At 44.5% G+C, this 23,660-nt stretch overlaps 1 protein-coding gene across 1 annotated transcript in view; it reads left to right on the top strand.

The window, feature by feature from the left end:
• The window catches only part of LMBRD2 (LMBR1 domain containing 2), a 214,498-nt gene that overhangs the window by 145,129 nt on the left and 45,709 nt on the right, over positions 1–23,660 (top strand). The window contains exon 14 of the mRNA XM_069220991.1: positions 15,002–15,105. Coding sequence (XP_069077092.1) covers positions 15,002–15,105 — 104 coding nt within the window. The remainder of the gene's footprint in view (positions 1–15,001; positions 15,106–23,660) is intronic.

Below are 23,660 nucleotides of genomic sequence, written 5' to 3'. Positions count from 1 at the left end.
TTGGGGTTCACTATCAACGTCCTGAAGCCTGACCCCTTTTCAGTCACACCCTTTAATTGGAGCCATTCTGGACACAGTGAAGTTTCGGGCTTTTCCTCCAGAGTGGCGAGTCTGGGATATTCTGGCAAGGACTCTGATGTTTAAGCCTCTATCCTGGATTTCGGTGATACAGACGCTGAGGCTGCTGGGCCTCATGGCTTCCTGCATCCTGTTAGTGGGCATGCCCATTGGCATATGTGGGCTTTGCAGTGGGACCTGAAGTTTCAGTGGGAACAGCATCAGGGGAATCTCTGCGACATGGTCCACACCTCGGAGGGGACTGCAAAAGATCATCAGTGTTGGGTGACGAACCGCAATTGGGTCAGCGTCAGACTCCTCTCCCTTCCCCAATCAGATCTAACTGTAATGACAGATGTGTTCGAGGTATTGGGCTGGGGCCTTGGGCGCCCGCAGAAATTTTTCTAGGGGGGCATCTCCACCCAGGGGGCACAAGGTCTCTTCCAAGAGTGCGGAGAGCCGTGGTTAGATCTGTGTGCCACTGCAGAGAACACGCAATGTTAGCAGTTCTGCAAGTTTCCAAGGCACCTCCCGCTCAGAGACACTATTAGTGTAGAGTGGAGCTCAGGCCTCCTGTACGCCTTTCTGCCAATACCACTCCTGCCCAGAGTTCTCAGATCAGGAACAACCAGGCTCAAGTCATTCTTGTGGCTCCTGACTGCCACAGAGAGTCTGGTATCCTGAAATGTTGAGCATACCCATTGGTCCTCCAATCAGGTTGCCTCTCTGGGAGGATCTTCTGCCACAGCAACAGTGAAGGGTCCTGCACTCAGACCCTGCCTTTGATGCGTGGAGATTGAGCTGCAACAGTTGACAGCCTTCATGCTTCCACCCGAAGTCTGTAATTTCATTTGGCAGCCAGGCGTCCCTCCACCAAGATGGTATACACCTGTGGTTGAGGCAAGTTTGTGGTATGGTGTGCAGTAAAGCAGTTTGAGCCCCCCAACGGATCTGCACCTCTCACAGGTGCTCTGGTTCATTCAGACCCTGGCCCAGCAGGGCTCTGCATTGGGCACATTGAATGGTTATTTATCTGCCAGACTGGCATTCCCGCAGTTGCTAGATCAGCCTTCTCTTTTCAAGTGGCCTATTATAAATAGATGTCCGAAGGGCCTTCTGCTCTTGGTTCCCCCAGTCCCCTTCATTATGCCTCAGTCAACCCAAAAACAGCATTGTTGTCCTACTTTGACCGCACAAAAGAGTTCTGAGTGGACGACCAACTCTTCTTGGTTATTTTAGAGACCAGAAAGGCAGTGCAGAAATGGACCATCCATTGATGGATTGTGCTCTGTATCAAAATCTGCTACAAATTGGCCAAGAAGCAACCCCTTGAGGGCTTGCATGCTCATTCTAACAGAGCCAAGACTGTGACCACTGTGTTAGCATGTGGAGTTCTGGTCCTGGACATCTGCCAGGGTGCAACATGGGTGTCTCTACACATGTTTATCAAGCACTATTGCCTTGACAGTCAGGTTCATAGGGACGGGCATGTTGCCCGTTCGATCCTGCAGGACTTTTTAGTGTGAATTTGTTTCTCAGACCCGCCTTCCAGGAAGGTATTGCTTGGTTATCTAATCATAGGTAAGGAATCTGTGGGTAGAAGTTACTTACCTTTGGTAACGCCTTATCTGGTAGAGACTCTCTAGCCACAGATTTCTAACTCATCCTCTGCGAACAGATTTGTAGATTCAGTGCTGTCCCCCTTTCATGACCCTAGTTTCACACACCATTGGTTAGTACTCTGCGTGGCTTTGCGCTTCTGTGAAAAGAAACTGACGTCTGTGCATTGGGGTGGCTCCTTTGTTCGTACTGTGCAAGTCACTTCTGGTGTGGATGCTGCTGTCATGCGGAGCGGAACAACACCATCTACTGGCACGCAGGGGTACTGCTCATGAAAAAATTCTAGATCCAGTCTAATTCCTGGGGATATTTTTATGGTAAGGAATCTACAGTAGATTGAGTCACTATCAGATAAGGTGTTACCAAAGGTAAGTAACTTGTTCGTTAACGCAAACCTTCAGGTCCATTACAACAGGAATGGACTTTGAATGGAGTAACTCTGTGAGCAGGAAAGGGTTTTACATTTGACTGCTTGTTAAAACTGATACGAAGTGGCTTTACATTGTTACATCTCTGAAAAAGACATTAGGAAGGGGTTTCACATAGCAAACTCCTTGCCAGGTATCGTAGGCAGAGGCTTTACATTATGAACTCTCTGACTAATGCAAAAGTAAATGGTTGTACATTATGAACAACTTTACAGATGCAATAAGAGGGGAGTTTAGATTAGAACTCAATGACAAACACAAGAGGAAGAATTCTTAAGTTTTGAAATGTTTGACAAATGCCATAATAATGGATATTACATTGTCAACTCTGACAAATGCAGTAGAAAGGAGTTTCGTACATATATCCCTTTTTAGGTCCAACCACGGTAAATACATGGTGTTGCCAGAAGAAGAGTGAATGTTTATATCAATACATTCTTTGCTTCTGCCTAAATTGTTTGAGGGTCTCTAAAGACAAGGGCACACATGTTCAGTTAATGTTAAAGTTGAAGCCAACAGGTTTGCTTTATTGATATTAAATATGGTGACAAAGGAAGTGGCCCTCTCTTTAAACGTCATGAACAACTTCAGGAAAGTCTATAGACTTAACATTTAGGATTGTGAAAAGCCTCATGTTTGGGAATAGGCTCACATAGGACAATTTATGGTTTTTCACCTTAAACTGCTTTCCCTACTTATCCTTAGAGACAAAATGTTAACAAGCCTTTGCAATGCAATGGATCTCGCATATTTTGAACAAGTTAATTGTCATCTTTTGACAACAGCACCCATGAGCAAAAACAAAAGAAAACATGAGAAGAAACTGAGAAAAGACAACTTGGCAAAATAAAATAAAGTTAGCTTTAAAAAATAATACTTTGCAATTTTGTACTTGCCGGGCATGTTTTTTTGCCTGTCACAGGCCTTCTGTTTGCAGTGCACTTGAAGTTAAAAACGGCAAATAGTACCTTGATCACGTCGGAAGCAGCGTCCGGCATTAATTAAGTTGTATCAATGAGTGCTTGATCTGTGCTCCACACGGAAACAGAAGTGATACCAGGAGTGCCTTGACGAATTACGAGGCTGTAAAGAAGAGTTCCACGCAAACCAACAAATGGTGTGCGACAGGCAGGCTCCAAGCCCTGTACCGAACACAACAGAGTCTTGCAAGCGAGGCGCATGCTTCACCCTAAGAAGGGCACCTGGTCCCTAGTTTGAGTGCCTGGGGTAAAAGAGCCACGTTGACACAATTGTGGCTCGTAACTTCCAACGGCTTTGGGTCCTTCTGAGCCAGATTTCACAAATACAATAGGAAGGGGTTTTTCATTGTGAACTCTAACAACCACAATAGGAGGAGGTGTCACATTGTGAACTCGTTCCGGAACAACATAGGAAAAGGGCTTTACATTGTGAATCATTGTAAGGAAATGCCTCCTTGGCATGGTTACCCCCTGACTTTTTGCCTTTGCTGATGCTATGTTTTGAATTGAAAGTGTGCTGAGGCCTGCTAACCAGGCCCCAGCACCAGTGTTCTTTCCCTAACCTGTACTTTTGTATCCGCAATTGGCACACCCTGGCATCCAGGTAAGTCCCTTGTAACTGGTACCCCTGGTACCAAGGGCCCTGATGCCAGGGAAGGTCTCTAAGGGCTGCAGCATGTCTTATGCCACCCTGGAGACCCCTCACTCAGCACAGACACACTCCTTGCCAGCTTGTGTGTGCTGGTGAGAACAAAATGAGTAAGTCGACATGGCACTCCCCTCAGGGTGCCATGCCAGCCTCTCACTGCCTATGCAAGTATAGATAAGTCACCCCTCTAGCAGGCCTTACAGCCCTAAGGCAGGGTGCACTATACCATAGGTGAGGGCACCAGTGCATGAGCACTGTGCCCCTACAGTGTCTAAGCCAAACGTTAGACATTGTAAGTGCAGGGTAGCCATAAGAGTATATGGTCTGGGAGTTTGTCAAACACGAACTCGACAGCACCATAATGGCTACACTGAAAACTGGGAAGTTTGGTATCAAACTTCTCACCACAATAAATGCACACTGATGCCAGTGTACATTTTATTGTGAAACACACCCCAGAGGGCACCTTAGAGGTGCCCCCTGAAATTGTATCCAACTACCTGTGTAGGCTGACTGGTTCCAGCAGCCTGCCACACTCGAGCAATGTTGCTGGCCCCATGGGGTGAGTGCCTTTGTCACTCTGAGGCCAGTAACAAAGCCTGCACTGGGTGGAGATGCTAACACCTCCCCCAGGCTGGAGCTGTAACACCTGGCGGTGAGCCTCAAAGGCTCACCCCCTTTGTTCCAGCACCGCAGGGCACTCCAGCTAGTGGAGTTGCCCGCCCCCTCCGGCCACGGCCCCACTTTTGGCGGCAAGGCCGGAGAAAATAATGAGAAAAACAAGGAGGAGTCACTGGCTAGTCAGGACAGCCCCTAAGGTGTCCTGAGCTGAAGTGACTCTAACTTTTAGAAATCCCCCATCTTGCAGATGGAGGATTCCCCCAATAGGGATAGGATTGTGACCCCCTCCCCTTGGGAGGAGGCACAAAGAGGGTGTACCCACCCTCAGGGCTAGTAGCCATTGGCTACTAACCCCCCAGACCTAAACACACCCTTAAATTTAGTATTTAAGGGCTTCTTTGAACCTAAGAATTTAGATTCCTGCAACTTACAAGAAGAAGAGGACTGCTGAGCTGAAAACCCCTGCAGAAGAAGAAAGAAGACACCAACTGCTTTGGCCCCAGTCCTACCGGCCTGTCTCCTGCCTTCCAAAGAAACCTGCTCCAGCAACGCTTTCCCCAGGACCAGCGACCTCTGAATCCTCAGAGGACTGCCCTGCTTCAAGAAAGACTAGAAACTCCCGAGGACAGCGGCCCTGTTCCAAAAAGACTGCAACTTTGTTACAGAGGAGCAGATTTAAAGACCCCTGCAAATCCCCGCAAGAAGCGTGAGACTTGCAACACTGCACCCGGCGACCCCGACTCGACTGGTGGAGAAACAACGCTACAGGGAGGACCCTCCGGCGACTCCAAGATTGTGAGTAACCAAAGTTGTCCCCCCTGAGCCCCCACAGCGACGCCTGCAGAGGGAATCCCGAGGCTCCCCCTGACCGCGACTGCCTGACTCTAAAATCCCGTCGGCTGGAAAAGACCCTGCACCCGCAGCCCCCAGCACCTGAAGGATCGGAACTCCAGTGCAGGAGTGACCCCCAGGAGGCCCTCTCCCTTGCCCAGGTGGTGGCTACCCCGAGGAGCCCCCCCCTTGCCTGCCTGCACCGCTGAAGAGGCCCCTTGGTCTCCCATTGAAAACCATTACAAACCCGACGCGTGTTTGCACACTGCACCCGGCCGCCCCCGCGCTGCTGAGGGTGTACTTTTTGTGTGGACTTGTGTCCCCCACGGTGCCCTACAAAACCCCCCTGGTCTGCCCTCCGAAGACGCGGGTACTTACCTGCTGGCAGACTGGAACCGGGGCACCCCTTTCTCTCCATTGAAGCCTATGTGTTTTGGGCACCTCTTTGACCTCTGCACCTGACCGGCCCTGAGCTGCTGGTGTAGTAACTTTGGGGTTGCTCTGAACCCCCAACGGTGGGCTACCTTGGACCCAAATCTGAACCCTGTAGGTGGGTTACTTACCTGCAAGAACTAACAATACTTTACCTCCCCCAGGAACTGTGAAAATTGCACTGTGTCCACTTTTAAAACAGCTATTTGTGTTTTATGTGAAAAGTATATATGCTACTGTAATTATTCAAAGTTCCTAAAGTACTTACCTGCAATACCTTTCAAATGAGATATTACATGTAGAATTTGAACCTGTGGTTCTTAAAATAAACTAAGAAAATATATTTTTCTATACAAAAACCTATTGGCTGGAATTGTCTCTGAGTGTGTGTTTTCTCATTTATTGCCTGTGTGAATGTACAACAAATGCTTAACACTACTCCTTTGATAAGCCTACTGCTCGACCACACTACCACAAAATAGAGCATTAGTATTATCTCTTTTTGCCACTATCTTACCTCTAAGGGGAACCCTTGGACTCTGTGCATACTATTCCTTACTTTGAAATAGTGCATACAGAGCCAACTTCCTACAATCATCTAGCAAATTAAAAAATGAAGGTGCTTACTGTGTGTTTGCCATAACAAACACGAAATGGAACTTGGCAAATTCAATAGGAAGGAAATTTACATGTGTACTCTCTGACAACTGCAGTCTGAAAGGGCTTAATACATATGCCCTTTTCTTGGTCTGGGCCTGGAAAATTCTTGATCTCCAGAGGGAGTTTTAGGGTTAATGGCAAAGTATACTTGTATTCTTCCTAAAGTGTATTGTGGATCTCTATAGGCAGACATAATGTGCTCATGTTTAATTAGTTACATGTTAATGTCATCAGGCTTGTTTTATTGATTAAATGTGGTGACAAAGGCAGAAGGACACATTTTAATTAATGAATATTTAGAGAACGTCTGTAGGCTTACATTTTATTATTGTGAAAATTTTTGTGTTTTCCAATAGGTCCATATAAAGATTATTGCTGGTATTGTTCTCATTGTTGCACGGTACCTCACATATATTGGGAGCAGACTACGTTTACAGGGTTAGTTGCCCTTATGACAAGTACACAAAAAGGCTTTGTAGTTGCATACCGGCAGGTGAGATAAGGTCATGCCTATAAGAATTAAAAATTAGAATTTAACTAATAAAAAAAAGAAAGATATATTATGGTTATTGACAGGATTGCTAATTTAGTTTGTTTTCATACTCCAACTCTTGGTCCATCAAATTTTAGTGATGTGAGTGAAGCAGGGGAAAAGGAGAGGAGTCCAACAATGTAGTCTGCTTCCTTATGCAGTTCATGTTTGGCCATACTCAGTTTACAGATTCAGCAACTCTCACTCTGTCTGAGGGCTAGGTCCTGTTTTCCTTCACAACTTGAGGATGTGGTCAGTGGCGGAAAAGTTAAAGTCCTTATGATATTCATGGCAAACCTTTAAATGCTCAGTAAGTGAATGTTTGCAAGCATACTTGTGAATGTTATGGTAGTAGTCTTGTATGTATGCTTTGAATGACCTTATAGTACTACCACAGTACCCCAGTTGACTAGGCAGGTGATTGTGTATATCATGTATGTACTGTTACACATAAGCCAGTTAGTTCTTCCTCCTCTGTATGAGAATTCCTTTTTTATAAGTTCATAGAGTTTACTCATGGAATAGTATTGACATTTAAAGAAACTGAAGAGTTTCATGAGTTTAGGGTTGGGGATGCAACTCTTATCCTTGAACTCAGAACTTCATACAAGTGTTTTGGAATGGTACCCATCCGACATGACATCTGGGATGCAGTTGCTACTGTGTTCTGTTAAGGCCTGTTGATTAGGAGATGCTAATGTTTTCCTAGAATGCTCCTTATTATGTGGTGTTCTTTGTTAACTGTTGAAGTGAATCACATTTTTTTTTTTATTCTGTGGGCTTTTGTCTTTCTTGATTAATAGAGAACATCTATTTCTTTGTTTCCCTTTTCTTAAATGTATGTCAGAGAGGAGCTATGGAGAGATGAGGGGGACTGCTGAAGGGTGTTAGGCAATTTGAGGAGAAGGAGGTCATGTGAAAAGGGGGGGTGCCAAAAAAACAGACTGTTGTTCCGGCTGCCACCAGTGTTAAAGCCGGCCTTGGTGCTGGAGAACCACCCTTAGGTTTAAGTAATTTTTATTGAGTCATCACAACAAAAGAGGGAAGAAATTGGATATAGCTCAGCAGATCTCACCAAAATAAACTACATTGGACAGACAGCCCTCATCTTGAGCGTTAATGACCCTCTCACAGATTGTACACATTATTTTCTCCATCCACGAACATCTCCAAAGGGAAAGAGAGAGAAGAGGACCCGGTTGGAGGAGAAGCTAAAACAAGGAATACATGGACAGAAGAGTAAAAGAAAGGAAAACAAAGAGTAAAGTTGTTCGAAATTCATGGAACGAAAGCAGGAATCTCAACCACAATTTTATCAATATGGAAAACTAAATTAGACCAAAATAAGAACTAAAAAAAACTTCTCAAATTTCATACTACAGCACATCTTAACTGTTACAGAGAATCTGGCAGTTCATTTCAGTTCAGACGCATAAGTACTAGGGGATCTCACTTTGAGACCATCAAGAAAGCTTTGTGCTTTCTTTACCTGCGAAAAAAAGGTCTTGCAATCGTGCCACACTTTAAGCTTGGTTGGATTATAAATGAATGTCCTGACACCAAAGTCCTGGAGCACTCCACAAATCACCTTTAGCTGCTGCAGCGTGTGTTGTGTCTGTCCATCATAACACAGGATAAGTACGATTCTTTTGCATACCTTCTGAAGAAACTCTTTCAGCGAAGCTGCTTTACAAAAAATGATACTTCTAATGCCTGGATCCTGAAGCACCACAATGATCATTCTGATGGGTGATGTTGCCTTTGGCCCGTTTGGTTTGTCCTGAAGGCTGTATGCCTTTTTTGGCATGTTCAACGCACCATTTTGTGGTGGAGCAAAGCTGTCACTGTAGATTTAGTGCATCACCACTGTGACAGATGGCTGATGGGCCACATGGGTAACCCCAAGACATGGATATTGGATGCTTTCCAACCATTTTCAAGAGTTTGTAATTTGCTTTCCAGAATGAGCACTGCATATCTTGAAATTCTATGTATTCCTTCACTTCCCATCAAGATACATATAGAGGCCTTGGTAAAGTTTGTGTAGTAAATCATAAGAACTATGTGAAACCATAAAATACCCCAATAGTTGCCTGTCATTTTTGCCATGTCATGGATCTTGGCAAGCAGCCTGTCACGTCCTTATATTACCCGTCCCTTTACGTCATGCATGATCATTTTTCTTTTTAGGGTCATGGGCATCTTTTGAAAAGAAGCATTTGTTCATCCTTATGCAAAGTTCCTGTAGTATTTGAGAACCTAGGGCACAGTAATTCTTCTGCTTCAAACATGTGTCCAAAATGCCCATACTCCGCAGTGGTGGACCCATTATGAGGAGTGGTGGGGGACTGACCTTTTGCAGATCAGATGTGATCTCTGTGGTATAGGTATAGATTTTCTATGGGACAGAACAAGGAGCTATGTGAAATCTGCCATGTTGATTGCTGTAGAAAACCGGTTCTTCAGAAACCTCCTGAGGAATCCACACATACCCAATAAATAGAACAGACCTTCAAGTAAGGGGCATTATTGAGAAAATTACCTTCTGCACAGTGGTTTATTTGAGTAAGTTGTGGCTGAGCTCTGATGGCTCTACTGAAAGAAATGCTGATCATTTGGGACAGGAACTTGTTCATACTACACAATAATTGACAAACTTTTTTAAACAAATTAACCGTTGAATTTTGTAAGCCACCTAAATTTGTACTCCTCAATTTCATCACATTTTTGAACTGGGGATATTTCATGGTTTGTCATAACTGCACTGATTTACAGCACTAAATTTACAGAGGCCTTTGTAGGTATTGAGATTACAGATTTGGTGGAGATGCAGAACTCATCAAACAAAGTGTACTCTTTCCGGTGCTTCATAAGTTCTTGGGACAAAAAAGTACATTTATTTTGTTTTTCTTATGATCATTCTTGTTCTGTGGAAACGTTGCAGCACTTTTATCCCCATGTCCATTTTAGGTCCAGTGAATATAGGTTGGTTAAAGGCTTTGCTACACCAGCATGGAGAAAGAGTATTGCACAGGAGACATGAATTAGTTTGTGTTTATATCAGGTAAAAGTCCAGGCTTCGGCATTATATTATCCCATCAAAGGATTCCAAAGTTATTGATTCAGAATAGAATTAGATACAAAGGAGGCTCTTATGTCTATAAAAGGAATAAAAAAGGAAGCCTTTCTTTGTTTAACTGCTGTTTTCTGATGAAATGCACTGTGTTCCCTGGCAAGAACACTTTACTTAAATATTTGTGTTGCCATTTTTTATATATTTACTTGACTGTGAAATGCTGTGTTTTCTACTTTTGCATTACTCCAGATATACCTGTTTTCTTAATTTGCTACGTAGTATCTATTTTCAAATCTCACTTATCGTATTTCCCACATCCCTAGCTTTCCATTTTGGTTGGATTTTAATCATCTTTATGGTTTAATTTACATAGAGAATTGTAACGGTAGGAAAAAAAGGTTATTTGGCCAGCAGTCAGAAAAATTCTCCAGTATATATCTTTAAAAAGAAGGATGGTCACTTCGTAGTGCTTTCTCCTTCATTGCAAGGCACTACAAAGGCATTGAACTTTTCATGCTACAGTTCTTCTGGTATGTAATTTGGATTGACTTAAATATACTGACATAAATTTCTGGAAGGGACTTCTAACCACGGTTTTCTCACCCTTTGAATATTCCTTAGGGATCAGACTGGATCGGAAAAATGTTATGCAGTACCCCTTGGTGGCAAAAGGTGGGGCAATGCGGCTTGGCACTGAAAGTGACGCACAGGGCTCTATATATCTGCCACCCGTACGTGCTGACATAGTGTTTGTGCCAATAGCCATGGATCCGAAGCTATCCCTCTTCTCTTTAGAGACTGTAATTTTTGATTTCCTAAAATGCTTTAAAGTGTGTAAGGGAAAAGTCACACCCCCATGTCTGAGGTCTGCAATGACTACTTCTTGATGCACCCCAAGGCCATCCAGGATTGAGAAGAAAATCTGTTTGTAGCCGAGAACCCTAGGACTCCATGTCTTTACCAGTTGAGGTCCAAAGGGAGGTCCCAGTCTTGCTCCAAAGGTTGTCCTCGTGAAAGATTGTCATTGCGGTCCAAATCTTCTGGTAAGTCAAAGAAAAAGCACAAGAAGTCCAAGTGGGACTCAATCCCACCTTAGCAATTTCGATCTCCTGGGAAGGAACAATGGCATCACCATGCCTCCCAGCCTCGCTCCTGAAGCCACCCCCCTCCGAATCCATTGGTGATGCTGCAGCAAATTCAGGAATTCCGGGATGCCATGGTACAGATTTTTGGCATATTACTGGTTCCCCCTAGCGCACCTGCATGCCCCAAGGAGCCAAGAGGCCTTTCAACTGGATTTCTGCTAGTGGGTCCATGCTCTGCGCCAGTGGGCCCTCTGGTTATGTTCCAGATTCCAGACCAAGGTTCCCTATCCGGCACCACAGCCAACACCTGAACATGATCCACCCATGCCGTAGCAATTGACTCCTGATGACGGCCAACCCATAGTGTTGTCTGGCCCTGAGACAGCACCAACCCAAACTTAAGCAATGCCTCCCCCCACTTTGACTGAGCCTGAGCTGTTAGCCACTCTTCTAATCTCTGCACAGTGCCCTTGCCTTCCAGCAGAGCTCATGTCCTCTTTAAATTATTTGGCATAAAATCTGATAATGGTGGCAGTGACGCTGAGGACAAGATTGCCAGGCCCTCTCATGACGATAATTGTTATAAAGATCTTCAGGATGCCAGTGGTCTATCTACTTCCACAGACACTAGACTGGTTTCGCCACTGGGCCCTACCACAGAAGAAAGTGCTGCCTCCTTTGCAATGGTTGTGTGGAGGACAGCAGAGGTTCTTTATCTTCAGCTCCCCCATCGGGAGGTAAAGACTAATGCCTTAACTGAGGTGTTTCAGCATGGTCAAACAAGTTCTGAGCCCTTCATCCCTGTAAGGAGGCTGTTAAAAACACCATTTTGTGGACCTTGGCTGAACCTGTTCTGGACCCATGTCAGTTGGCAGGCTGCCAGACGCCATCGCCCTGCTCGAGAGACCCAGACTTTCTCACCCAGTACCCCACATCTGAGAGCCTTGTGGTGCAGGCTTCAGCCAGCAAGGATAACTCAAATTTGTTTCCGACTACTCCCCCTCATAGGAAATGGAAGAGGATAGAGACCTTTGGAGAAAGGGTCTCTTTATCCACAAGTTTGGCCCTACACTCCGTGAATGCAAGCTGCCTTTTAGGCCTTGTGGGAGCCAGTTACCCAGGTGTTATCTATGGTTCTGGAAGAGGCTTGTGTCATCCTATCTCAGGCTAAATAGGGTGGTCGTGATGTGACCAAGTTTACTATTCTCTGCGGGCTGGACAACACAGAGCTCTCTTGGCAGAGCCATAGCCACCAGTGTGGCCCTTTGCAGGCATGCTTGAATGTGGTCCACTGGCTTTTCAGGTGACATCCAGGCCAGTCTATTGGTCTTCTGGGCATACCATTCACCATTTCCCATCTGTTTTTTTAGATAAAGCAGTCTCTGCCCTGCAGCACTGAAGCGAGCTGAGCCACAGGACGTTCCCTGGGCCTATCAGCTCTTCCTCTCCAGCTGCATCAACACTGTCCCCTCCTCTGTTGTTATAATAGGGGTTTTTAGTATCTGAAGCAGATGCAGCCAGTACAGCAATCTCCCTGCTCTTTTGAGGCCACAGCTGCAATGCTCACAGAACACATGGACAACAGCCTAGTCTTCTGCCCCTCCAGTTACAGCAGCCTGCAAAGTCCTTTATTGTGCTTTCCTTTTTACCATCAAAGGGAAGCTGGCATAGTTGCACACAGACTGCACACCACCATGTGATACTGCAACAAACAGGGAGGGGTAGGGTCGTAGACCCTGTGCCAGTATGTTGTGAAACTCTGGACATAGCTGAAACGCCAGGAGTTGTTCCTGGTGGTGTGCCACCTGGCAGGATCTTTGAATGCCAGGGCAGATGAACTTGACCACTGATGCTTTGGGGATCATGAAAGTTACAAAGGGAGATGGTGCAAGGACTCTTCTGTGAATGGGGAGAACCTTGGCACTATCTTTTTTCCACCACCAAGGATATGTCTGGTAATGTTGCCATTTTTGTGTGTTGCAGTTTTCAAGGCGTCTCTCACCCTGAGACTTTTCCATGTAGAGTGGCACACTGGACCCCTCAACACCTTTCTGCTGATATCTCTTCTGTCCCGAGTTCTGAAGACGATTCGGACTGACTTAGCCCAAGTCATGCTAGTGGCTATGGATTGGGCATGGAGAGTATGCTATCCCCAACTCCTGGGCATGAGCCTCTGTCCTCCGATCAGGCTGGCCCTTCGGAAGGACCTTCTGTCACAGCAGTAGGACAACTCAAACCTTCATGCTTGGAGATTCAACTGTTACAATTGAGAGCTTTTGATCTCCCTCCCCCAGTTATTGATGTCATTTTGGCAACCAGCTATCCCACCACTAACTTGCTATACGCCTGTCATTAAGACATGTTTAATCTTTGATGTGGTAGCAAGGAGACTGACCCACTTCATGCTAAACTATGCAAAGTGCTGTTGTTTGTGTTCTTTGCCCAGCAAAGACTTTCATTGGACACCACTACATAGTATTTGTCCGCTCTTCCGGCCTTCTTACGGTTGTTGACCAACCTGCATTGTTTAACTCACCTATGGTGGTGTGTTTTATCAAGGGTTTACAATATGTTTCCCCTTCTTTGTTTATTATGCCCCAATGGGAGTTACATTTGGTTCTGCATTACTCGTGAGTGCTCCCTTCGAACCTCTGCACAGCTGTCCTCTTTGACTGTTTATCCTCAGACAGTCTTTTTTGTCATAACATCGGCATGGTGGATGAGTGAGCTACAAGCCCTCTCAGTCAACACGCCTTACACTACTTTCTACCCGGACAAGCTGATTCTACTAACTCAAACCTCCTTGCTCCCAAAGGGAGTGACTTCATTTCATGTAAGGCAGAACATCACCCTTCCGGGGTTCTTTGCTGTACCTCACCCCTCTAAGAAGGAGGAGAGACTCCATTGATTGGATCAAAAGAAAATTGTACACTGGGGGGGACAACCAGCTTATTATTGGATTCACTGGATCCAAGAAAGGCAAGGCAGTAGAGAAGATGACCATCTCTAAGTGGATCATGCTCCTCATTGAGAATGCTACGCACTGGCTCAAAATCAACCCCGGAGTGCTAGCGGGAAAACCTCACCAGAACCAAGGCTGCTACCATTGCGTTAGCGTGTTTGGTAACTGTCCTGGACATTTACCAGGAAGCGACTTGGGTGCCCCTTCCTACATTCCTGAAGCACAATTACTGCCATTTAGGTCCATCAAGAGGTGCACTTTTCCTGCTCAATCCAGTAGGACATTTTGGTTGAGCCAGTTACCAGACCCACCTGGGAGGTACTGCTTTGGTATCTACTCAAAAGGGGAGGAATCTGCAGTTAGAAGTCTGTCAGAAAAAATATACCTACCTTCACTAATGCTGTTTCTGGTACAAAATCTATGTAACCACAGATTCCTTATCTCCCCACCTGTCTTCTGCATTCTGTGAACTGGATTTGACTCATTTAAAAGGGTCCTGCTTAGAAACTGACACTGGTCATTACCAATATGGAGATTGGATTCCGCATCTCTGGGCGCGGGCAGTTCAGAAAGCAACTGTTGTTAGAGCGCATGGGTGGCGTCTATATAGGACCCGCATGTCATTCCCGAGCAGGGTGACGTCTGTGCAGAGCTGCAGGGCGTCACATTTGGCCATGTAGGAGTACTGCTTATGAGTTTCCGGGTCCAGTCTGACGCCTGGTGGAATATTGAAAAGGTGAGGGATCTGCAGTTAGATAGTCTCTACCAGAAATAGCATTACTGAAAGTAAGTAACTTGTTTGTATGGCAGCTATAATTATTGATAAATTGACAGGCAGATTTACTAGAGTACAGAATGTTTAATATGACAGGGCAAGCTAAGCAGCTTATGGACAGAGGAAGCACAAACATTTATTACAGTGCATGTCTGCACTGTAAAATCCTTCTTTTTAAAATGATTCAGTTATATTTTCTAATCCAGAGACTTGAAACACGTGCACAAGATACTGTTTAACTGAAAAAGTATTTTAACGTGTGGGGTGAATTTAATATATATTTGTTTTGATAGCTTGGGAACTCGTTGTTTAAATTTACTTGGATTTCAACAATTTATGGGAGACAACGATATGACATCTGATTTAACTGATGAAGGAAAAGAACTAATTCGAAGAGGTAAGATTTGCAAGAAAAAGAGTTCATTGAAGCTTTTCAGAGATGACACTGTGTCAAAACTTTTATGCCAACCACCAAATGTTATGAATCATAATCCTACATCTTGAAATATGCAATCAAGTGTCTTATGTTTTCAATTTTATGATTATAAATAAAATGGTCAGTGGTAGTTAATTTTATGTTTGTTAACACTTGTAGATTTTAATGGTGTTCTGCCGTAACAAATGGTTTAAAACTTTAACCATGTAGGGAGATAACCAGAGATGGTCCAATCAGGTATTAACCACCCAGTTACGAACGGCTATCCCCAGTGTCAAACATCTCCATTAGACATTTTGCTTTCTGTGCCGTTTAACCAAGCATCAGAATTTCTTACAATGTATAAATGAAAGAAAAAATAAATCACCACCCTATTGTTGAGATTTAGCTGGAAGAATCATCCGATATAGAAACAATGTGAATGTGTTCTAAATTGAAATTATGCACCTTATTAAACCATCTAGTGATCAATCAAGAAATATTTTGCGGAATAAAGTTTTATTTTTGGGCATTGAAGATAGGCAGAGCTAGCCGTGCTCACCATGACGTCAACCGTAAGCTCACAGTAGCCCTGTACGTATCTGTGGCTTGATGCTGAGCTGTGATAAATTGCTGGCCTTAACATAGCAGCGGTAATTAGTGTTTTGTTGTCACCATCCATGCTCATCCTGGTAGAATTGTGGTAATTCCTAGCATTCAGTGTGCATTTAGGGCATGATTGTCTGTGTCTCTGTCATAAAGCTGTTCCTGACACAACAATGGTCATTCTTGACATATTGAGTACATCTCAGGCACAGTATTGTCCACCCATGGCATTTTCAGTAGTCATGGCAGTATGAAATCTTGGCACAGAGCTTCCCAACTGTAGCATAATCTTCATCCAAGCATAATGGTGGAACATAATTTAAATGAGCTTTATTGAAGCACACAACCTGCCTTCGATCCACTCCCAGGTACCAGGCGTAACTGAGTTCTGTGGAACACTCAATGCCTTACATTTTTATAGTTGCATAGGCAAAACACACCATTGACTTCATAACACATCCCCCCTCTCTCCCAATTACCACTACACAAAAAGAACTAAAAAAAAAATTACTCATACAAATGAGGTTGAAACCTGAAAGAACAAAACAAAGCTGAATCCAAGGGAGAAAAAATAAGGCCACAAAAGAACAGCCAACAAGAAGAAAATTAACATCACAAAATAATTATACCAATGCTTTGAACTCAAAAGTGAGTTAAGTGCATAACCACCAAGAATATTAAACATTTCTAGGAAACATAACAGTATGTACACCCAGAATAAGTGAAGAGCAACAACCACATGTGATTATGACCTTGCATAATCTTGCAAATAGGATAGTGAACTCTTGCCTCTCTGACCCACTTGCTCCACCCACATCAACACCCACAACATTGTCACCAGTCTGTCTGACTTCTTCCCTATTGGTTCCTTCATTCTGAATCAACATCATGCCTGAACATACTTCATCCTCCTTCCTCATACATTCTCCACCTTTTTGATAAAAGGCTACATTCCTGAAATTCTACCTTTCTCCTCTTTCCACAACTACAAAAAACCTTCAAAATGTGTAAAGGACCTCTAAATTTAGACAGACCCCCTTTAGCCCTTCCTGACCTAATCTTGACCCAATCACCTACTTCAAATGTGGACTCTACCACAGGCCTTAGTTCACTCTTACCCCCCGATATGACCCATTCTTTGAGCCATGAAGGGACTAACCTGGTACCTGCTGAACACACATTGCATCAGCTGAAACTAGCATTTTTGTGTGACGCAGTGGGTGGTGTATGGGCCATCATCCTTTTTACATTACAACGATTACTCACAGCCAACTGAATGGTACCTTTGACTAATCTATTGGTCCTTTCTGCATGCCATTCCCTTTGGGTGTATACAGTGAGGTTCGAGAATGTTTTATTCCACACTGCTCTCGAAAATGTACCATTTCCCGAGATGTTAACTGAGCCCCGTGATCTGTAATGAGCACAGAAGGGACTCCTTCTTCCTAAAAATATTTTACAAAGTTTCTATAGAGGTCTTGATAGTGACATCTTTAGGAAAATTTACAATCAGCCACTTTGAATGCACATCTACCAATACTACCCCAAATTTCAACTAATATGTCAATTCTGAAATTGGACCAATAAGGTCTAAGCAAACTGTGTGCCACGGCTTATTCAGATCCTCAATGTGAAATCCCCCCTCATTCTTGTTACCCACTCTCAGCCTTTTCTCACTCTCCTTACAAATGCTACACTTTTCAACCCACCGTTCTGTCTTGTTCATCCAAACCAGGTCCCCAAAACTCACTCTTCAGTCTTTTAATAGTCAAGCCCTGCCCCAAGTGTCCCTCATGAGCCAGGTTAAACAGCTCTAGTTTCAAACTTCCTGGAGGTACAAAGCGATCTCCTCTCATCACAAGATTTTCACCACACACAGACAATTCATTTAACACCTTAAAATATAGCCTCACAGACAATGATAATGTATTCTCTCTCACAGCACCATTATGGATCATCTTGACAACCTCCTTCATCAGATTATCTCTCGAAAGACAATCAGCCTGCACATTATTCCACCCCGGAACAAATTCCACCACTTACAAATATTCTTGCAATTTTGCAGCCAACCTGGCCAGCCTTGCCGACCCTTTACCTGCCCTTCTAGATGACAACATTTTGATCAGGGCGTAAGACCAGACCAAATAACCAAATGCTTATTCCACAAGTACGTTTGAAGATATTCAACTGCCCAAGCAGCAGCTAAAGCATCACGCTCTATTACGGAATAGTTCCTTTCTGCCTGTATGAGGGTATGTGATACCAACACAACTGTTATTTCTTTTCCTCCATGTATTTGAGACAACACAGCTCCCAACCCAGTTGTGCTTGCATCCGCTGTGAGTACAGACTTCAGTTTTACATCAAAAGCAGTAAGAATTCCTGCACCACAAATTTCATTCTTAATCCTGTCATAACATTTCTGTTCCTCCTCCCACACAAATGTATTTCCTTTGTGCAATTGTTTTCTTAAGCTTTCTGTTTTGTCAGCATATCTCTCTGCAAAATTTGCTTAGTATTCTATTAGGCCTAAAAATAACCTTAATGGCTCTTTATAAATGCAAAAAGGTGCCAGTCTAAAGGCTTCTAACAAACACCTCTTAGACGTGATACCACCATAAGATATTGTGTATCCAAGATACTCAATTTGTTCCTTTAAAAATGTGCATCTATCTCAATTTGAAGTCAATCCAGACTCCCCCCACTCATCTCCTCAAAATCATTCTCAAGATGACATTGTGCTGTTCTACTGTTTCTCCCACCACCAAATTACCTCAAACATTTATGTCATCATATGCTGTAACACACCTGCAGCCAGTGCTAGTCCAAACGGCATGCAAGTGAATTGAAATGTACCCTCAGACGTTATGAATGCTGTAAACGCTTTAGAGTCTTCACGTAATCTGATTTGATGGTAAGCACTTCTTATATCTAATTTTGATAAGTACTTACCACCCTTCACAGATGATAACTGCTTGTTGATATTTAGGAGAGGAAATGTGCCAGTAAAAATATCTTTATTTAAGGACCTCATGTCCACACAAAACCTTAGACAGCCATCATTTTTCCTGGTAACTACCATCGGAGAAACCCAAGGAGAAGCTTCCACAGGTTTAATTATACTTTCCTGCAACACCTCATTCAATAACTTTTTAACCTCCTTTCTCACAGACACAGACACACTTATACGTCTTCCTTCAGAACATTTTTATGAACATACCCTTTCAAGCATCCTATAGTTTTATCAAAGACTCTTTGAGCACCATTCAAAATATCTCCCAATTGAACTTCTTCCACAACCATTACTTGATTAGGCGCCCTGGGGTTGATTATCATATTAAGATCATATTAGTGCATCCATCGTAGAATGGCAGGACCATCCACTGATGCATACACTTTACCTTCTATGCATTGCGTGCCATTCTGTATACAACCAGCCATGTATCCTAATAAATCAGTGAATTCATCCTGATTAGCCTTGATTAATACCTTTGGGTAACATTCAACTTCTTTCCAATGTGCTCTGAACACACTCTCCGGAATTACAGTATACAGGGATCCAGAATCAATCATAAGATCCACCTCACACCCACACACCATAAATTAGGTTGTTGCTCTGCATCTTCTTTTCTTATCCTCTGACCAAGTATTTTTGTCCAGTCTTTCTCCTTCACACTGGTCTACTACCAAGATTCTGTCACAGTATCTGTAATCATCAACCGCCTGCACTACACTCTTTTTTGTTCTCCCCACACATACGCGATAATGACTCTTACATCTACATTTTCTGCAGCCTTTATTAACTGCAAAGCACCTTTTAAAGTCAGATATATGATATGTGCTCCCTGATCGGGTACATTCTTTCCCATTACTTCTCAACAAAGTAGAAGCACCCCCTTAGCATCTTTTTTTAGATACTGCATTGACCTCCCCTTCCATACTTTCATTCTCACTAGTTACCACAGACACTTCACTTGTTTTCTCACTACTGTTTCACTCCTTCGTGCAACGTTTTGAATCTTCAATTACTTTCGCCATTTCAACCGCATCTCCTAGAGAAGGGTCCTTCACTGTCCATAATCTCTTTTGAATCTTCCTTTCTCAATATCGAACAATAAGTTATTCACATATTAACTCATCAGTCATAGTTCCAAAACAACACTTGACGGACAATCCCCTCAGTCTCGACCCAAACTCATCAATTGTTTCATGTTCAGCTTGAGGTTGTGTGTAAAATGTATATCTTGCCATCAATGTGTTACCTTATTTCGCAAATCTGATCTCTAACCTTTTAAGTGCTTCTCTGAAGACATCGTCCATAGGTTGACTATTTGGTCCCATTGCCACTGGTAAGTATTTGAAAATGCTTTGTCCCTCACTACCCAACGCACTTAACAACAGCGCCTTCTTATGAGCCGGTGAAAAGTTCTGCCCATGTAAAGCTGTAATATACTTTTCCAACATCTCCACCCAGTCCTCCCAAATTATTGCAGGTGACCTTGGCTGAGATTAAAAAAAAAAAACTGGATTTTGTAAAGTGGGCGTATGACACTCATAATTAACTTTAAAAATGAAGATGTGCACGAATTGCAAAACCGGTGAGGATTGCAGTATATACATATGGGCAGTGGTACTCCAAACACTTTATTTAACAGGCAGCCTTATTGCATTCGAAAGTACCGGGCAGTGGGCAATTTATATTAGGCAATAATACCCAACACATTTGCTGTCTGCTGCTAAATCTTGCTTGTAAGGCCACTGGTGTGCAAATCACAGCTTAATGTGTCTGCACATCACTGTGAAAAGGTGCCTGCTTCGCTTTTACATGTCTATATGAGGTTATTAAGCTCATGGGAGTAATTGAATGTTCGATGGCATCTGTCGCTGTAGATACGCATGTTCTGCAATAGCTCGCCATCTGGTGTTGGGCCGGAGTGTTACAAGTTGTTTTTGTTCGAAGAAGTCTTTCGAGTCACGGGACCGAGTGACTCCTCCTTTTGTCTCCATTGCGCATGGGCGTCGACTCCATCCTCGATTGTTTTTTTTCCGCCATCGGGTTCGGACGTGTTCCTGTCGCTCCGAGTTTCGGAACGGAAAATTAGCTAATTTCGGAAGATTTTCGTCGGTATTGTTGCGTTCGGCGTACTTAGATTCCACACCGCATCGAAGATCGAAGAGCTCCGGTGCCCTTCGGGGTAGTTTTTCGATCCCCCGTCGGGGCCTGGTCGGCCCGACCGCGTGCTGAAGAACGCCGATGGAACGGACCCCGTTCCGTTTCTGCCCCAAATGCCACAATAAATACCCCTACACAGACCAACACTTGGTCTGCAACCTGTGCCTGTCACCTGAGCACAGCGAAGACACCTGCGAGGCCTGTCGTGCGTTCCGGTCCCGAAAAACACTCCGAGACCGTTGAGCCAGAAGACTTCAGATGGCGTCCGCACCGACAGCCCAACGGGAGTTCGAGGAACAGGAAGAGGAAGGTACCTTCTCGATCCAAGACTCAGACTCCGAAGGATTCGACGATACACAAACCGTGAGTAAGACGTCGAAAACCACACAGAGAAACATTTACAAGGCCCAGGGGACGCCACTGCCATCCGGCCATGGCTCCACCCATAAATTCGGTGACCGACCGTCGGCACCGAAAAAGGCCCAAACAGTGCCGAGGTCGTCCGACTCCGGTCGAGACACCGGCACGCAGCCTTCTCGGGACCGAGAAAGTGCTGGAGACAAGCCTCGACACCGAGATGCCGGTGTGGACACGGCTCGACGCCGAGACAGCGGCACCGAAACAGATCGACGCCGAGAGGTTTCGGCCCCGAAAAAGAAAAAAGTCACCTCGGAGCCGAAAAAACACGCAGACAGGGTTTCGATGCCGAAACAAACTGCAAGCGACCCAGCTTCAGGCTCTTATACAGAAGAGCACTCGCTAACCTCCCAAATGCAGAAGCATAGGTTTGAGGAAGAGCTACAAGCAACTGATGTGGACCATACGCAAAAGCGTATCTTCATACAGCAGGGGACAGGAAAAATAAGCACCCTTCCCCCCATTAGGAGAAAGAGAAGGTTGGAGTTCCAGACTGAACAGACACCACAACCAAAAGTGGTGAAAAGAGTTACCCCACCACCCTCTCCTCCGCCCGTGATTAACGTCTCACCAGCACAAACTCCATCACACTCCCCAGCTCACACCACCATGAGCCAGGGTGACCAAGATCAGGACGCATGGGACCTATACGACGCCCCAGTGTCAGATAACAGTCCGGAGGCATACCCTACGAACCCATCTCCACCAGAAGACAGCACTGCGTATTCTCAAGTGGTGGCTAGAGCAGCACAATTTCACAACGTAAGCCTCCACTCAGAACAGGTCGAGGATGATTTTTTATTCAACACACTCTCCTCCACCCACAGCTCCTACCAAAGCCTGCCTATGCTCCCTGGTATGCTCCGGCACGCAAAAGACATCTTTAAGGAGCCGGTCAAAAGTAGGGCAATCACACCAAGGGTGGAAAAAAAGTATAAGGCGCCTCCTACAGACCCGGTTTTCATCACTACACAGCTGCCACCAGACTCTGTCGTTGTAGGAGCAGCTAGGAAAAGGGCCAACTCTCACACATCTGGAGATGCACCACCCCCAGATAAAGAAAGCCGCAAGTTCGATGCAGCTGGTAAAAGAGTCGCAGCACAAGCTGCAAACCAGTGGCGCATCGCAAACTCCCAGGCACTACTTGCGCGCTATGACAGAGCCCACTGGGACGAGATGCAACATCTCATTGAACATCTGCCCAAGGACTTACAAAATAGGGCAAAACAAGTGGTTGAGGAGGGACAGACCATTTCCAACAACCAGATCCGCTCCTCCATGGACGCTGCAGATACAGCTGCACGGACAATTAATACATCTGTAACTATCAGAAGGCATGCATGGCTCCGAACGTCTGGATTTAAACCAGAGATTCAACAAGCAGTTCTCAATATGCCTTTTAATGAAAAAGAACTGTTCGGTCCAGAAGTGGACACAGCGATTGAGAAACTCAAAAAAGATACGGACACTGCCAAAGCCATGGGCGCACTCTACTCCCCGCAGAGCAGAGGGAATTACAGCACATTCCGTAAAACGCCCTTTCGAGGGGGGTTTCGGGGTCAAAGCACACAAGCCAGCACCTCACAAGCCACACCGTCCAGTTACCAGGGACAGTATAGAGGAGGTTTTCGGGGACAATATAGAGGAGGGCAATTCCCTAGAAATAGAGGAAGATTTCAGAGCCCCAAAACCCCTACTACTAAACAGTGACTCACATGTCACTCACCCCCTCCACACAACACCAGTGGGGGGAAGAATAGGTCATTATTACAAAGCATGGGAGGAAATCACTACAGACACTTGGGTTCTAGCAATTATCCAACATGGTTATTGCATAGAATTTCTACAATTCCCTCCAAACATACCACCAAAAGCACAAAATTTGACAAAACATCATTCCAATCTCCTGGAGATAGAAGTGCAGGCACTATTGCAAAAGAATGCAATCGAATTAGTGCCAAACACACAAATAAACACAGGAGTTTACTCACTGTACTTTCTGATACCAAAGAAGGACAAAACGCTGAGACCAATCCTAGACCTCAGAGTAGTGAACACTTTCATCAAATCAGACCACTTCCACATGGTCACACTACAAGAAGTATTGCCATTGCTAAAACTACACGACTACATGGCAACTTTAGACCTCAAGGATGCTTATTTCCATATACCAATACACCCATCGCACAGGAAATACCTAAGGTTTGTATTCAAAGGAATACATTACCAATTCAAGGTACTGCCTTTCGGATTAACAACCGCACCAAGAGTCTTTACCAAATGTCTAGCGGTAGTCGCTGCACACATAAGAAGGCAGCAAATACATGTGTTCCCATATTTG

Source organism: Pleurodeles waltl, chromosome 1_1 (genome assembly GCF_031143425.1).
Source record: "Pleurodeles waltl isolate 20211129_DDA chromosome 1_1, aPleWal1.hap1.20221129, whole genome shotgun sequence".
In the NCBI taxonomy this organism is placed as follows: Eukaryota; Metazoa; Chordata; class Amphibia; order Caudata; family Salamandridae; genus Pleurodeles; species Pleurodeles waltl.
The sequence above is the reverse complement of the archived record's forward strand: the minus strand, read 5'-3'. Positions and strand labels throughout refer to the sequence as shown.